The sequence below is a fragment of the Podarcis tiliguerta genome (genome assembly GCF_965153285.1).
Source record: "Podarcis tiliguerta genome assembly, chromosome: 2".
NCBI lineage: Eukaryota > Metazoa > Chordata > Lepidosauria > Squamata > Lacertidae > Podarcis > Podarcis tiliguerta.
This window is the reverse complement of record NC_139535.1, coordinates 17,457,440-17,474,087: the sequence shown is the minus strand read 5'-3', so window position 1 is coordinate 17,474,087 and position 16,648 is coordinate 17,457,440. Positions and strand designations below refer to the sequence as shown.

The 16,648-nt window shown below is 46.4% G+C and overlaps 4 protein-coding genes and 1 long non-coding RNA gene across 5 annotated transcripts in view; 3 read left to right on the top strand and 2 right to left on the bottom strand.

Annotated features, from left to right (window-relative positions):
• LOC310671075 overlaps positions 1 to 16,648 on the bottom strand; it is a 91,387-nt gene that overhangs the window by 60,201 nt on the left and 14,538 nt on the right. The gene's annotated exons all lie outside the window — the stretch shown is intronic.
• LOC310670872 (butyrophilin subfamily 2 member A2-like) lies at positions 266 to 6,035 on the top strand. The gene is made up of 6 exons (XM_083426689.1): positions 266 to 707; positions 1,698 to 1,727; positions 1,988 to 2,056; positions 2,324 to 2,354; positions 3,044 to 3,085; positions 4,000 to 6,035. The coding sequence occupies exons 1-6, from the start codon at positions 663 to 665 to the stop codon at positions 4,518 to 4,520; spliced, it is 738 nt and encodes a 245-aa protein (XP_083282815.1). The 5' UTR covers positions 266 to 662; the 3' UTR covers positions 4,521 to 6,035.
• Positions 8,343 to 8,957, top strand: LOC310670953 (histone H2A-like). The gene has a single exon (XM_083426837.1). It carries the CDS (start codon positions 8,366 to 8,368, stop codon positions 8,840 to 8,842), a length of 477 nt encoding a protein of 158 aa, XP_083282963.1. The 5' UTR covers positions 8,343 to 8,365; the 3' UTR covers positions 8,843 to 8,957.
• On the bottom strand, positions 11,189 to 11,973 carry LOC310670954 (histone H2A-like). Its single transcript, XM_083426838.1, has one exon. It carries the CDS (start codon positions 11,924 to 11,926, stop codon positions 11,450 to 11,452), a length of 477 nt encoding a protein of 158 aa, XP_083282964.1. The 5' UTR covers positions 11,927 to 11,973; the 3' UTR covers positions 11,189 to 11,449.
• Positions 14,905 to 15,585, top strand: LOC310670952 (histone H2A-like). The gene has a single exon (XM_083426836.1). It carries the CDS (start codon positions 14,978 to 14,980, stop codon positions 15,452 to 15,454), a length of 477 nt encoding a protein of 158 aa, XP_083282962.1. The 5' UTR covers positions 14,905 to 14,977; the 3' UTR covers positions 15,455 to 15,585.

Here is a 16,648-nt window from a genome sequence, read left to right as displayed (position 1 = left end):
GTCAGTGCTAATCCTACTCAAAGTAGACCCACTGGAATTAATGAACATGGTCAACTTAGGTTCGTTAATTTCAGCGGGTCTACTCTGGGTAGACGCTATTTGAATACAACCCATAATGATCGTCTTCTTTTTTACTATAGTGTTGATGGCCTGTCCTGTTTTCATTGTTCCGTCTTGAAAGGAAGGTGGGCTGTAAATATGCAAAATGCATTAAGAGTTAGTACTTGATGAGCTGTAATAAACTGATCAATTTATCTTTCCCCCCTAGGCTATGGATTCCTTACTGAGCAGGTAAGCCCCTGTTTACAGAATCCTAGAATTGGAAAGGATCATCTTAGTCCCACCCCCTGCAATGCAGGATTATGCAGCTGTCCCATATAGGGATTGATCTTGCAACCTTGGGGTTATATCAGCACCCTGCTCTGACCAACTAAGCTATTTTTCAAGATTGGGACAGTCCTGCCATTAGGCAGATTAAGGCAGCCATCTCAGGCAGCTGATTATGCCATGAAAGCGAAGCAATTGTTAGTTTATTGAACAGGAAAGGAATCGGGGAGCAATACAGGGCAGTGCTTTATTTTAAATCATATGTTCTTCCAGGTGCAACACAGAAATATATGGGAAACCCAAAGCTGATCTGAATAAAAAAGTTGAGTGGCTTAATGAAAAACTACAGCTGGTGCAGACCAAGTTGTGTGAGCTTTCAGGTAACAGATTATGTTTTAACTAGGATAATAACAATCACATGAGTCAGTCAGGCTCACCCCCAAAAGAGACAGAAGTTGCCAGTGCAGAGTTATATATATGGGAGTCCTTCCTCATCTCACATAGTGCATATCAATACCTCAGGTTACAAACACTTCAGGTTACAGACTCTGCTAACCCGGAAGTAGTACCTCGGGTTAAGAACTTTACCTCAGGATGAGAACAGAAATTGCACACCAGCGGCATGGTGGCAGTCCATTAGCTAAAGTGGTATCTCAGGTTAAGAACGGACCTCTGGAACGAATTAAGTACATAACCAGAGGTACCACTGTATTGGCAGTTCACAAAGCCAGGTCTTGATCTGCGTCTGTGGTTAATCCTGAAGTAATTGGAGCAGATCCTTATAAAAAGTCTGTACAGTGGTACCTCGGGTTACATATGCTTCAGGTTACATACATTTCAGGTTACACACTCCGCTAACCCAGAAATAGTGCTTCAGGTTAAGAACTTTGCTTCAGGGTGAGAACAGAAATCGTGCTCCGGCGGCAGCAGCAGAAGGCCCCATTAGCTAAAGTGGTGTTTCAGGTTAAGAACAGTTTCAGGTTAAGTACGGACCTCCAGAACGAATTAAGTACTTAACCTGTGGTACCACTGTAGAATTATTCAGAGTACTGGGTCGCAGTAACAAGACAGCTTAACCAAAGCTGCTACTCAGTTTTGGGAGACTCCAACTTTCTTTCAGAGACTGCTTTCCCTCATAGGGAACGAGGCAGTAAATATTAAACAAGTACCCCCTTAACTACCAGCATGACCAGCTAAAATCTTACCTGCACGATTGGGACCACAGTTAAATATTGCAGCCTTTCTGGTTTCTCCCTCCAAAAATAAAGAGCTTTCACACACACACACCGGTATATAGAGTATACATCCAGTGAACTGTACGTGGTATCTGAAACTTTGTCTGAGTTTCCCTTTCACCTTTCTCTCCCCAGCACCTCCAAAACTGGCCAGTCCGAGAGCAGGTGAGTTTGCATCTGTGCCGGAATGGGAAAGAAGCATTTAGTCTAGAACCTTCCGTAGGATATGAAAGCCAGGCCCCAGTGGCTGGCGTGGTTGGGCACTGTTGCTGAGCAGCAGGTGCCTGCTTTCAGGCAGAGGGAAATTGGGAGATGCAGCCTCGCAGCCCTTTTCTTTGGTCTCATGTGCATGTTCAGACATTCGTGTTAGACTGAAATTAACTGATCTGAGAGGAATGGGGTGACTGTTGTGTTTTTGAATCCAGGAGGCGTGCCACAGCAACTCAGTCAGCACAGATGTACTTCTGTTTTTGTCTATCCAGCACCTGCCGCAGGTAAAAAATGGGAGAGAATGGGGATCAATATTTGGGTGGCCAGTGGCTGATGGGAATCTAGCAACATCCGGAAGGTTTGCCATCCCTGACTTCCAAGCTATTCAGAAAAATGAGACGGTCCCCTCGCTTGGCCCATCCTTTGACAAACTGCCTGCTGTACTACTAAATTTGGGCAGTTAACCCGATGACCTACATACGAGTAATGTACATTCTTGCCCTGAGCGTAACTCTTCTCCTCATTTATGTCTCCTCTTTTTCTTTCGCCAGAGCCTAGGGGGTCTTTCCCTGACAGTTGACGGTAGTTTTTGACGATAAGTTTGCGGGTCTAACAACACTGGGTCGTCAAATGGGGCGAAATAAACGATTGCATGCCATGCCTCTCCTGGCCCCTGGAAGAAAGGCAAAAACACAGCAGTTGTTCATCTGACAGTTAGCCTTAAGAACACGATTCATGCATTAGTCAATAAATTATTGTGAATGATTCTTGTAGTTTAATTAGCAACAAAACTTCATTGGTGCATGATTAAACAGGCTGAAAGATCTCTTCGGGAGGCGGGTGGCGCTGTGGGTTAAACCGCACAGCCTAGGACTTGCTGATCAGAAGGTCGGCGGTTCGAATCCCCGCGACGGGGTGAGCTCCCGTTGCTCGGTCCCTGCTCCTGCCAACCTAGCAGTTCGAAAGCACGTCAAAGTGTAAGTAGACAAATAGGTACTGCTCCGGCAGGAAGGTAAATGGCGTTTCCGTGCGCTCCTCTGGTTCGCCAGAAGCGGCTTGGTCATGCTGGCCACATGACCCAGAAGCTGTACACCGGCTCCCTCGACCAATAAAGCGAGATGAGCGCCGCAACCCCAGAGTCGGTCACGACTGGACCTAATGGTCAGGGGTCCCTTTACGATCTCTTAGGTAACTCTTAAAGGGTTACCTTTAAGATCTCTTCTGTTAGCCTTACAGCAGACGTTTTACCCTGTTCTCTTTTCTCCTCCTAGACTATTATATTCCCAAGAAGGGGAAATCAAAATGGATAAGAGGTAAGCTGCTATTTCTGGAGAGCAAAAGCAGCCCAGATGTTGGAGAGTTTCACCATTTGACGTCCTGACGTTTTTCTCTTGAGATATAAGCTGCTGCAGGGGGAGATCAAACTGGACTGAGGCCCTGGCAGCAGTGCTGGGGGGCGGAGGAAGTGAGCTAGTCCCTGCCCTATCATTCCAGTCTAAACCAACCCCACCCCCAGCAAGTAAATAGCTTAAGGGGGACTTAGATAGGAGGAAATGGTGTTGTGGAAAAGGTTACATTAACCATTTTCCAGCTCAAGGGCCACATTCTCTTCTAAACAGCCTTCCAAGGGCCACATGCTATGTTGTGGGGGGCCAGAGTCAGAAGTGGGTGAAGCAGCGAGTGTAAATTTCTGTACACACAGCCTCCAGTTTGCAACTCTCACCCTCCATGTGCTCTTGTATTCTTGTCATGCAAATTTGGTTGTATGAATTGACCTACTTTGGTTCTGCGTTCCTCTCCTCCTAAAGAATACAGTGGTGCCTCGCAAGACGAAAAGAATCCGTTCCAAGCCGATTAGTGGATTAGCGCTATTAGCGGTTTAGCGGCTATTAGCGGCTTTAAGGCTTAAGGGATTAGCGGATTAGCTGCTAAAAGGCTATTAGCAGCTTAGTGCCTTAGAAAAAGGGGGTGGGGAGCGAAAAAAACCCCAGGAATCGCAAGACATTTTCGTCTTGTGAAGCAAGCCCATAGAGAAATTCGTCCTGCGAAGCACCTCCAAAATGGAAAACCCTTTCGTCTAGCGGGTTTTCCGTCTTGCGAGGCATTTGTCTTGCGGGGCACCACTGTACGTGCAATTTGCGAGCACTACCTTACGTAGGTAACCGATTCTGTTAAGTGTTCGTCTTGTTTGCTTTGTCTTACCACCCGTCTTCCTGTTGTGTTTCAGAAAACGTGGTGTTTGATCCGGAAACAGCCCATCCGCGATATATTGTGTCTCCAGATGGAAAAGCATTATGGTGGGGAAATGTCCGTCAGGACTACCCCTACAGTTCAATTCGGTTTGAATATGCCCGCTGCGTACTTGGAATGTGGGGATTCAGTTCAGGGAAACATTATTGGACGGTGGATGTCCAAAATGTCAACCATTGGGCTGTGGGCGTAGCCAGAGGGTCTGTGGAGAGGGATAGGGAAATTAATTTTGAACCTTATGAAGGGATCTGGGCAGTGGGCTTTAGCCCCCATAATCGGTTCAAAGCTCTGACTTCACCTCCTACCTACTTGGACCCAGAAGAAGGCCCAGCACAAATCCAAGTTTCGTTGAACTATGAAGCAGGAACTGTGGCTTTTTATGATGCTGTAGATAACACCTACCTCTTTGATTTTGAGTCAATTGATTTTGAGGGGGAGGAAGTTTTTCCCTTTTTCCGGATTGTCGATTCATCAGCTCCCCTCCAGCTGTGCTCTTAAAACCCATGGTCCTTGGCCTGTGCTTTGCTTTGCTTTGCCTTTCCTTTCCTGGGTTCTCAGACGAGTCCAGGTGTTAGTTCCAAAGAGAAGCAGATATCCCTTTGGAAGTCTGTGCAGGCTGCAATTTCCATCCCAGGCTGCTGTCCCACATTCCCCTTCAACAAAGGACCATGGTGTTTTGGCTTGACTGTGCAGATGATTGCTTTATAATCCAGTACAGAAAAGGAGCACTACAGTATTGCAAATAATGTTACTTTAATTTTGCACCCTCTCGGTGGTGCCAGTGGGGGATTTCTTCCCAGTGCAAATAGCAGCTTCAGAGGAGGGATTATACTTGGGACCAAAGCAAAGGGTTAAATCTCCCACCACTTTTTTGGGGATTCGAATAATCATTAGCTTCTCCTCTCAGTATTTTGCAGCTTTACAAACCTGCATTTTTAATGCTAAATAAACCACATATTGTCTATTTTTGACCCTTAGTCTCCCCATATATTTACTATTTGTTAGCATAGAACTGTAGCTTTTTACTTTTAATGAACCTGTGATTTGCTGTCGCCATTGCAGTCTTTCAATCATTTCATTAATCTTTCAATAACGTGTGTTTTTTTAAAAAAAATCCTTTTAACCTTTGTTTTCTTAACTACTTTTTATGCTGCACTTCTGTTATGATAATTTTAGTTTATTCTATTGCTTTTCTTAAAAGATTCGAGGCATCCTAAAAACTTTTTTAAAAGTACCATACTGAACAAAAATGATGAAGATAATGTTCATAGTGTAAGAATTATTTTTTAAAAATCAACCATCCCAGCAAAATAACAAAACTAGGCTCACCAATTAACCAGGCCTATGTTAAAAACCTTCCCATCCTATCCCCTGAAATGCCTGTGAGTAAAGGAACATTTTAACATTCTGCAATGTTGGTTCCAATATTTCATTTTAAGATACATGTGTTTGATGTGGAGTATTGTTTGGAGTTAGCCCAGGCCCGCAGGCATAGGCAAACTGCCTGCCAGATGTTTTGGGATTACAATTCCCATCATCCCTGACCACTAGTCCTGCTAGCTAGGGATGATGGGAGTTGTAGTCCCAAAACATCTGGCGGGCCGAGTTTACCTATGCCTGGCCCAGGGTCCTGACCCCCAGGTATTTTGTATGAGGCCCCATTCTCCTGTCCCTTCCTTTCGCTTTAAATTTTTTTTGAAAAAATATTATTTTGCATATTGGGCAGTTGAGCATGCTGCAAAATGCAATCCCGGTTAGATCCATGCTGGAAATGGAAGAGTGCTGTGAAACTTCTAGTGGAGTATTATATATCTTTTAGGCCAATCGAAAATCCTGTCACTATTTTGTATTAAGTATCTTATGTATATTACTTTCAATGTATTGTTACACATCACCTGAATCTGTGTGAGTGGTGCATAATTCATGGGGTTGCAGGCACGCTAACCATGGTCTGCCCAGGGATGGACTTTGGTAATGTGGCACCCTCAGCAAGAATAAAATTTGATACCACCCACTAAGTATTACTTATTTTCACAATAATTCCTTATTATTGTTTTTGCAACCCTTTGGCTTGGTGTCCTGTGCGGGGGAACCACCCACACCTCCCTAAATCCTGTGTTCCCTTTTGTGGCAATCAGGCACATGTTCATTCATTCATTCATTCGTAGAAACAACAGCTTGTGTATATTAATCTGTGTGAGATTTCTAGAAACTGCAAGAAGCTAGGTTGTTTACAATAGAGAAGGGGCCAATTCATATGTGCTCAGCGAGGGGATCTGGGCCATCTCCTTTAATGGTGGCAATTACTGGCTACACAACTCCACTAAGACTTTTCTGCCCATGAGCTTTGACCCTAGAGCAGTGGTGTTCTAACTTTTTTCAAAGAAGGCCAAAATTGATGAAGTGAAGGGCCATGAGGACTGACCAAAGGGCCAACCAAAGTTGTTGACCTTTTCCTAGGATTTAAGTTGTTGGGGTTTTTTTGGGATAATACCCCAGGAAATAAACTGCCACAAGAGCCGGATTAAACCAACTAGCGGGCCAGATTAGGCCCCTGAAACGGGATCGCAGTGGGTCACTTCTTCATGGGGGGGAAAACGTCCACACTTTCTTCAAGATCAGAAGCTCATCAACCCATCTCAGATTTCGCAGCCTAGGTTTGCGATGGCTAGAAGAATGTTTATGAGCCTGTTGCAGGGCACTTGTTCCTTAGCGTGCTTGCCCTCAATAGCTTTTGAGAAACCTTCATTGTTCAAGCCATGGCCAGTGGGACTTTTCTGCAAGCCTGCAAGAGGAGATATTGGCAGCAATGCTGAGCAAAAGAGCTAATCCGCTCATCTGGTGGATTTCGGGCTCTCTAAAGATTCTGGCAACAGAACCATCTTCTAACCTATGACATACACCCCTTCCACACAAGTCCAGGTGCCCACACATTCTGAATGACTCCAGTAGCCAGCCATTAGTTTCTCAGGCACATGCAAAAGGTCTGGTGGTAGGCAGAAGGGTCAGCCTTCTGTTGGATGGCCATCTGTCATGGATGCTTTAGCTGAGATTCCTGCATTGCAGGGGGTTGGACTAGATGACCCGTGGGGTCCCCTCCAATTCTAAGATTCTATGGTTCTGCTTCACACCATGCTTTGAAGGCGCTAAGAAGCAGGGAAAGGGATTATTATTAATTTATTATTCGTACTCCGCCCATCTGGCTGAGTTTCCCCAGCCACTTTGGGCAGCTTCCAACAAAGATTAAAAATACATTAAAATGTCACATATTAAATACTTCCCTAATCAGGGCTGCTATCAGATTTCTTCTAAATGTCAGGTAGTTGTTTTATCTCTTTGACATCTGATGGGAGGGCATTCCACAGGGTTGGTGCCACTACCGAGAAGGCCCTCTGCCTGGTTACCTGTAGCTTTGCTTTTAGCAGTGAGGGAACCACCAGAAGGCCCTCGGCTCTGGACCTCAGTGTTTGGGCAGAACGATGGGGGTGGACACGCTCCTTCATTATTATTTATGCAGCAAATTATTGCTGCTTTCAAGTACTGGCAAAGCCCAGCATTGAAAGAGGCCGACTCCTTCCCTCCCCTGTTCCCTCCAGCTTCAGGAAAGCAGCCCCTCACACTCATCACACTGCTTTGCTGCTCTCCTATTTTTTTATTTTAACTTTTATACAGCATTTACAGTATTTCTGCTCTCCCAGTACGGAGAGTATTCACGTCTCTGCAATCCTCTCAACCCGTCGAAGCGCTTGGCTGCCATTTTCCACAACTGAACAGAAGCGTCAAGCCCCGCCCCGCTCTGCTTTCTCCACAGCCGCCTGGGCCTGTTAAGTCCTAAAGTCAGAGGGGCGCTTTTACGAAGTATTGCAGGGAATTGCCTAAAGCAAACTGCGTGACAGATTTTTAGGCAGACCGTTGTAGCTTTCACGCGCCGGAAGTGTATAAGCAAAGGAGTCGGCTAGGAACTCAATGCGCAGGTGAAACTTGCAAAATATTCCCAGGTCTCACCAAACATCGTATGGGTAAATAAACAAGAAGACACGAGCATCAATATTTCCATTGGAAAAACATTCGGGAAGGGTCGGATGAACAGAAAGCAGAGAGAGACACTATTTGCCCTCCTACAATATAAATATATTCTAAATTATGTAATCTGTTCCCCTCTCCCAGGACTCCACCCGCGCGCACTCGCTTCTCATTGGTTTAGAAATAGAATCCTTTTTTCTATTGGCCTGTTCATCTTCGACCAATCACAGCCAGCTCAAGAAACGAATAAAAGGCGCCCACTCCCGGCACCTGCATTCCTTGCGTTCTTTCGTCGAGAAAGAAGTCAGGAGTTTCTGAAGATGTCCGGTCGCGGCAAGACAGGCGGGAAGGCACGGGCCAAGGCCAAGTCTCGCTCTTCCAGAGCCGGGCTGCAGTTTCCCGTGGGCAGAGTCCACCGGCTGCTGCGCAAGGGAAACTACGCCGAGCGCATCGGCGGCGGAGCGCCCGTTTATTTGGCCGCGGTGCTCGAGTACCTCAGCGCCGAGATCCTGGAGCTGGCCGGCAACGCAGCCAGGGACAACAAGAAGAGCCGCATCATCCCGCGACACTTGCAGCTGGCGGTGCGCAACGATGAGGAATTGAACAAGCTGCTGGGCGGTGTGACCATCGCGCAGGGCGGAGTGCTGCCCAACATCCACGCCGTCTTGCTGCCCAAGAAGACCGAAGCTCTGCATAGCGCGGCCGCCGCCAAGGCCGCGCCCAAGCCCGTCACCAAGGCCGCCAAAGGCACCAAGGCGCCCCTCAAGCCCACCACCGCGCCCGTCGCGGTCCAGTGAGGCCAAAAGGCCAAATTGCCCGGACCACGTCCGGCCACAAAATAATCCAGACCCAAAGGCTCTTTTCAGAGCCACCCACAACGCTCAGAGAAGAACGGAAACACTACCGCCAAAAATAATATTAAACCCCTGTGCTTGCTCGGGCGCTAACCCCATTGCTTCGAAAACGCCTCCCTAGCATTTTACGCCTTTCTTAACACCTCGAGGCTGCTGCTGGCCACAAGCGGGAAGTATGCAACCACATCCCTGCTTAACTTCGGTCCCTTGGGAATGGAAATCGATCATTTTGTGCCCATGATATCTATTTCATGGCACCCACAGCAGCCCATCTATATAAGCACCGTGGCCAAAAAGGACTCGATGATCGCCTGCCTGGTGAAGCAGAGATACAGCCTGCAGCCAACAATTCTAGCAGCTATTCGCCTTTTTCTTTTGTAAACCAATTTATACCAAAAGACACTGATTCCATGGCTCTGCACTGTTCTCCACCTGCTACATAATGCTAGGACATTAGGGGATTTGCAAAAAGTTCTGAATCGTATTTTTAAAACGAATCCCAGCAGCATCAATGCCAAAGCATTCAACACACTCAGCCCCTTTCCTAGGATGCTGAAACAGTGACAGCTTGGAGTGAAGGGGGGGCGGGTTATGGGGTGTAATAATTTTGAAAAAAAAATAAAATAATTGGCAAAAAGAGGGGATTGTGGGGAAATACAATATCAGTTCTGGTAAAAAAAACACAGGTTGCGCAGGTGCAATATATTGCCCTGCATTCGAATCAGCATCCTATGAGAATCCAAAGATTCACCAAAGCAGAACTGACAAACTCATCTCTATCTAAGAAGGGACCCACGTCTTATACTTGTCAGTGGTTTCATCTCTTCCCCACCCCTGTTAAAACTTTATATTTCATCTGAAATATGGCTGAGTGACATGCAGCTAGCCTGGCTAGTCTCTCTAGCAAGCCATACTACAGAGGAATGGTAAAGTTTTCAAGTCCAATTCAGAGCCTTCAAGTATATCTGGGCTTCATATCTCAGCAGTATGAAGAATGGAAAGATCATGGGTAGGCAAACTAAGGCCCGGGGGCGGATCTGGCCCAATCGCCTTCTCAATCCGGCCCGCGGAAGGTCCGGAAATCAGCATGTTTTTACATGAGTAGAATGTATGCTTTTATTTAAAATGCATCTCTGGGTTATTTGTGAGGCCTGCCCGGTGTTTTAACGTGAGTAGAATGTGTGCTTTTATTTAAAATGTATTTCTGGCTTATTTGTGGGGCTTAGGAATTCGTTCATCCCCCCCCCAAAAAAAAATATAATCCGGTCCCCCACAAGATCTAAGGGACAGTGGACCGGCCCCCTGCTGAATAAGTTTGCTGACCCCTGGGAAAGATTATTTCCCCTGCAAAATCAACTGCCATGAAAATGGTAATCAAACTACTGGAACTGGCATAAAAAATGCCATTCTCCTTCCCTCGTAGTCCTGATAAACACAGAGTCTGCTGAACTATGTCCCCGAGGGCAGAAAATCGAGATCTTATTTCAGAGCCCAGATCCCCTATCAAGACCCACTGCAATTTCACCTATCATTTTGGCAGATTCACAGCAACGCCCACCGCCCAGCGCCCATCCCACAGAATTTTTGCTACCTCCCAGTAATGCCTCTCTGAGGCAAACCCCTCACAGCACAGTGCACAGACAACCGAATCAAAATACATTTAGGTAGGTAGAGATCCATGCTTCATGAACCTTCAATTTTATAACAGCACTAGGTGCGGATGCACGCTAGTCTCATCCTTCGTCAGATTTGCTTGAGTAATACGGAGCCCAGAGCAAATAAAAAAATAGGCTTCCTAAGTATTTGGTGCCCTCCTCCCATCACTTTCCGTTATGTGTATGCTCTCAAGTGCACTACATAATAGTTGTGGCAACTCCATATCCTTTCTGATTGGGGCCTAACTTTAAGTAGATACTTGTATAAATATAGGGATTTATATAGTAATCTGTATTAATGCTAGTTCCACATCTCCCAGATGTAGCATTCTATAGTAGGTGGAAAACAGAGCAGAGCACTAGAGCCAGCGTCTTTTTGTGCAAGTTGGAATACAAAATAAAAAATTGGAAAGCTACTAAGTATTTCTGGCTGCAGGCTGCAACTGCAAATTTAGGGGATTAGGTTGTTGCTTAGTGCCGGGTAGGGGTTACGCAGTGATTTTCACAGTACATGGGGTCCTAGTGCTCATACTGTGTTGTGGATGCCAGCAGAAAATAGCTGTTATTGGCTCAACAAGCTGTAATAATCATGTGTAAGTGGGCAGCCAGATGAAAAGGTCGATTTTCATGGGACTGAAGTTTGTAAAGCAAGCAGGGATGTGTATGTAGACTTCCCATTTGCGACCTGCAGCAGCCTCAAGGTTTTTAAGGCGTAAAATGATAGGGAGGCGTTTTCGAAGCAATGGGGTAAAAGTGTGCGATCGAGCGCAGGTTTAATATTTTGGGCGTCAGTGTTTCCGTTCTTCTCTGAGCATTGTGGGTGGCTCTGAAAAGAGCCTTTGGGTCTGGATTATTTTGTGGCCGGGCGTGGTCCGGGCAATTTGGCCATTTGGCCTCACTGGACCGCGACAGGCGCGGTGCTGGGCTTGAGGGGCGCCTTGGTGCCTTTGGCGGCCTTGGCGACGGGCTTGGGCGCGGCCTTGGCGGCGGCCGCGCTGTGCAAAGCTTCGGTCTTCTTGGGCAGCAAGACGGCGTGGATGTTGGGCAGGACTCCGCCCTGCGCGATGGTCACACCGCCCAGCAGCTTGTTCAACTCCTCATCGTTGCGCACCGCCAGCTGCAAGTGTCGCGGGATGATGCGGCTCTTCTTGTTGTCCCTGGCTGCGTTGCCGGCCAGCTCCAGGATCTCGGCGCTCAGGTACTCGAGCACCGCGGCCAAGTAAACGGGTGCTCCGCCGCCGATGCGCTCGGCGTAGTTTCCCTTGCGCAGCAGCCGGTGGACTCTGCCCACGGGAAACTGCAGCCCGGCTCTGGAAGAGCGAGACTTGGCCTTGGCTCGTGCCTTCCCGCCTGTCTTGCCGCGACCGGACATCTTCAGAAACTCCTGACTTCTTTCTCGACGAAAGAACGCAAGGAATGCAGGTGCCTGGAGTGGGCGCCTTTTATTCGTTTCTTGAGCTGGCTGTGATTGGTCGAAGATGAACAGGCCAATAGAAAAAAGGATTCTATTTCTAAACCAATGGGAAACGAGTGCGCGCGGGTGGGGTCCAGGGAGAGGGGAACAGATTAATTTAGAATATATTTATATTCTAGGAGGGCAAATAGTGTCTCTCTCTGATTTCTGTTCATCCGACCCTTCCCGAATGTTTTTCAAATGGAAATATTGATGCTCGTGGCTTGTTGCTTTTTTACCCATACGATGTTTGGTGAGAGCTGGGGGATATTTTGCAAGTTTCCCCTGTGCATTGAGTTCCTAGCCGATTCCTTTGCTTATACTGTACATTTCCGGCGCGGGAAAGCGACATATCATTGGGAACATATTAATTTAGAATATATTTAATGTAGACTGCCTCATTGGCTGTTTTCATACAGCAACCCAAACCAGTCCTTTGAATTTTCTGTTCCTTCCTGTTGGCTTCCACGCACTCGAGGTGGTTTGCAGTGATTTATAATCTCAGATAGGAGATTATTATCCTTACTCCGATCAATCTCGTGTCCCCAGCGCTGTATGAAGGGCAAATATACTTGCGTACCAAAGTGGAATCAGAAAAGGAAAGGAAAAGTAAAATAAAACCCGGAGGCAATTTATAACGGCGACTACCAATGCAAAGACGACTGAGCAAAACAAAAAAGGTTTCCCTAGCGAGATCATACTAGGGATGCATCATCTGGTGGTGCTATGATTGGTATCGACTCGGGGATCGGGGATTCTTTGAAACTGATTTAGCTTTGCCATAGCTCTGCACGTTTCAGTACATGATCCCACAATACATTTATTAGGAGAAATCAAAATGTCACAAAACAACGAACAAGTTGTCGTGTTTACAAAGCTCTTCGTTATGTTGGAACAGCAAAGGCGAAGAAAGAGGCGGGAAAGCTGCCTTGATGTCAGCCTTTTTATTCACATACGCAAACTCCGGTTTTGTTTACTAATCATCCTGATGATTAATACACGTTGGATTCTTAAAAAGTAGGTTCTGATTGGTCTACAACTTAGGTTAGTAATTTAAGAATAAGTTAGTAACAAAGGTCAATGATGCATATATTTAAGCCAGACTGTTCCCACTGAGTAAAGGACGGGACAAGTACCAAAGGGGGGGGGGGGAGGAATCTGCCAACAAAACCTCACGCGTTAATTTGGACATCCAGGAACAGAAGGATTTTTTTGTGGTGACAAAAATGTTTACACAAAAAGTGGGATGATTGAAAGGTGAAAGGAAGCCAGGATGTTCTGTGGTTCTATTGTATTGTGCGGATTTGGCAATTGGTAAATGAAAAAGACTTGATAGTAGATAGCAATATGAATACAATAATAGCTAGAGACTGTTTATGGCGATGGCAAATATGTTGGAATTGTCTGGAAAATACAGTGGCGCTTGGATCACATCTCAGTCCGGCCCTGATGTGAAGTGAATGCAGAAATTCCTGAAATTGTTTTGCTGCAACTGTAAAACCTTTGACTGCTACAGAAATTAACAAAAGTCATGCTCAATCTGCCTATCTGACATTCGTTGGCAATAACCGCCCTGAGATCTTATGATGAAGGGCAGTATATAAATCGAATGAATGAATGAAATAACGTAGATTTGAAATCTTTTTCCAGGTTTCAGACTGTCAGTGAATTAACCAGGAACAATTTAAGGTTGCGCTTGTGAGAGAATCAAATCAGACGCACTATATACATATAGAGTAATCCTATTATTTCAATTTATTGGCCGCCTAATACAAACGCCCAGAATATTTCTGTGCACATTTAAAGAAAACAATCAAATCTAAAAATGAAATAACACACCCAAAATATAACACAAAGGCAGTTCAGTATGATATTCCAATTTCCTCAGATACCTGGAATAAGTTGTATATCCTAGGTGTGTCCCACTGTATACAGTGTCTTACAGGTAAGAGGGCACACAATCTGTAAATTTTTAACATCTGTAAATTAAAAAAAAAGTAAGATAAATGTCGGACTGCAGCGGAAAAAAAGCTTCTGCCAAAATATACTTCTTAGTTTTTTTAAGTTGCCATAAAGACTGCTGTGTTTGTGGCAACAGACGAGAACGTGGCTCCTCATCCACTTATAAGATTATACATAGGAGTAATTATTACTGAAAATCAAAAGTTTCTGAAATAGAATTTAAGTTCATGAAAAGTAACCATGTCGGACAAGATTATATTTTAAAAGGAAATATTAAAATGAGATATCTCCTCAGATGTTATTTGTTGGTAACCTTTTGCCTATGTGAACGTCAAAAAAGAAGTGTCTTTTTGAGCGGCGCAACTTTTCCCTCAGGCAAGCGAGCGAGGTGCCGGGGAGGAAAAAAGGCGGGAAAATCTGAAGCGCTTGGCCGCCATTTCCCCCAACTGCTCAGGAGCATCAAGCCCCGCCCCCTCTGCTTTCTCCTCCGCAGCCTGCGCATATTTAAGTCTTCGAGTCTAGAGGGGCACTTTAACGAAGTATCGCAGGGAACTGTCTAACGTAAACTCCGTAACAGGTTTCTTGGAGGACCGTTGTAGCTTTTACGCGCTGGAAATGTATAAGCAAAGGAATCGGATAGAAACTCAATGCACAGCGGAAACTTGCAAAATATCCCCAGCTCTCACCAAACACCGTGTGGGTAAAAAAAAAAAAAAAGCCACAAGCATCAAAATTTCCATTAGAAAAACATTCGGGAACGGTCGGATGAATCGCAAGCTGAGAGAAACTATTTGTCCTCCTACAATATTCTAACTCTGTTCCCCTCTCCCTGGACCCCACCCGCGCGCACTCGTTTCTCATTGGTTTAGAAATAGAATCCTTTTTTCTATTGGCCTGTTCATCTTCGACCAATCACAGCCAGCTCAAGAAAAGTATAAAAGCCGCCCACTCCCAAACACCTGCAGTCTTTTCGTTATTTCGTCGAGAAAGAAGTTAGGGGTTTGGAAGATGTCAGGTCGCGGCAAGACAGGCGGGAAGGCACGAGCCAAGGCCAAGTCTCGCTCTTCCAGAGCCGGGCTGCAGTTTCCCGTGGGCCGAGTCCACCGGCTGCTGCGCAAGGGAAACTACGCCGAGCGCATCGGCGGCGGGGCGCCTGTTTATTTGGCCGCGGTGCTCGAGTACCTCAGCGCCGAGATCCTGGAGCTGGCCGGCAACGCAGCCAGGGACAACAAGAAGAGTCGGATCGTCCCGCGCCACTTGCAGTTGGCTGTGCGCAACGATGAGGAGTTAAATAAGTTGCTGGGCGGAGTGACCATCGCGCAAGGCGGAGTCTTGCCCAACATCCACGCCGTCTTGCTACCCAAGAAGACCGAAGCTTTGCACAGCGCGGCCGCCGCCAAGGCCGCGCCCAAGCCCGTCACCAAGGCCGCCAAAGGGACCAAAATGGCCCTCAAGGCCAGCACCGCGCCCGTTGCAGTCCAGTGAGGAGCAAATGGCAAAAAGTCCTGCCGAGGGCGACCAAATATCCAGACTCAAAGGCTCTTTTCAGAGCCACCTACAACGCTCATGGAAGAACGAAACCACTCTTAAATAAATTAAGGTGTTGGCTTGGAAAATTGGCCCATTGATTTTTAAAACTCCTGGGAAATGAGGTTTCTGGGTCACGTTTGGCCATTTTTTAAATCACTTTTAAGCTGGTCCCATCCCTTGATTTCGTTAGACACTTAAATTCCATGTGAGCAGAAATCCCAACTTTTTATGTAACTTCAATTAGCAATTTTGGGGACCGTGACAGCTAATTTGTGCTTGCATGCACAATGCATCCATATGAGCACCTGCACCCCATGTTTTAGGAAAAGGATTGCATAGCTCCAATGGGTCACTTGCCTGATAATTTCCTATCTAACTGGTGGATCTAGCTGTATGGTCGGATACAGCCTGCAGCCAGTTCTACTAACAGCTTTCCATCTATTTTGTATACCAGCTTGCACCAAAAGGCACTGCTTCCAGGGCCTTGCGCTATTCTCCAACTGCTACATAATGCCTGTACACTTGGGGGATTTGCAAAGAGTTCTGACTCACTTTGTAGCAGCAGCAGCAAGGCCTCTCACCCCACCCTACCCCATTCGCAGGTTGCTGAGACAGTGACAGCTTGAAGTAAACCAAGAGGGGATTGTGGGGAAAGCTCTTCTGGTAACAAATACACAGGTTGAACAAGTGTTATGGATTTCCCTTCCCCCAGACTCAGGTCACTGTTTTGGATCAGCATCCTGTGAGAATCCAAAGATTCACCAAAGCAGAACTGACAAACTCATCTCTGTCTAGGAGAAACCATGTGTCTCATACAGGGCAAATCTTTTAAAAGAGGCCCCGTGGAACATGTGTACTCAGTATCCACAGGGCCTCTTTTAAAGGACTCACCCTGTACTTATCAGTGGTTTCATCTCCTCCCCACCCTGGGAGGGCGGGTGGTCTAGTGGCATAAAAAGGTAAAGGGACCCCTGACCATTAGGTCCAGTCATGGACGACTCTGGGGTTGTGGCGCTCATCTTGCTTTATTGGCCAAGGGAGCCGGCGTACAGCTTCCAGGTCATGTGGCCAGCATGACTAAGCTGCTTCTGGCGAACCAGAGCAGTGCATGGAAACACCGTTTACCTTCCTACCGGAGTGGTACCTATT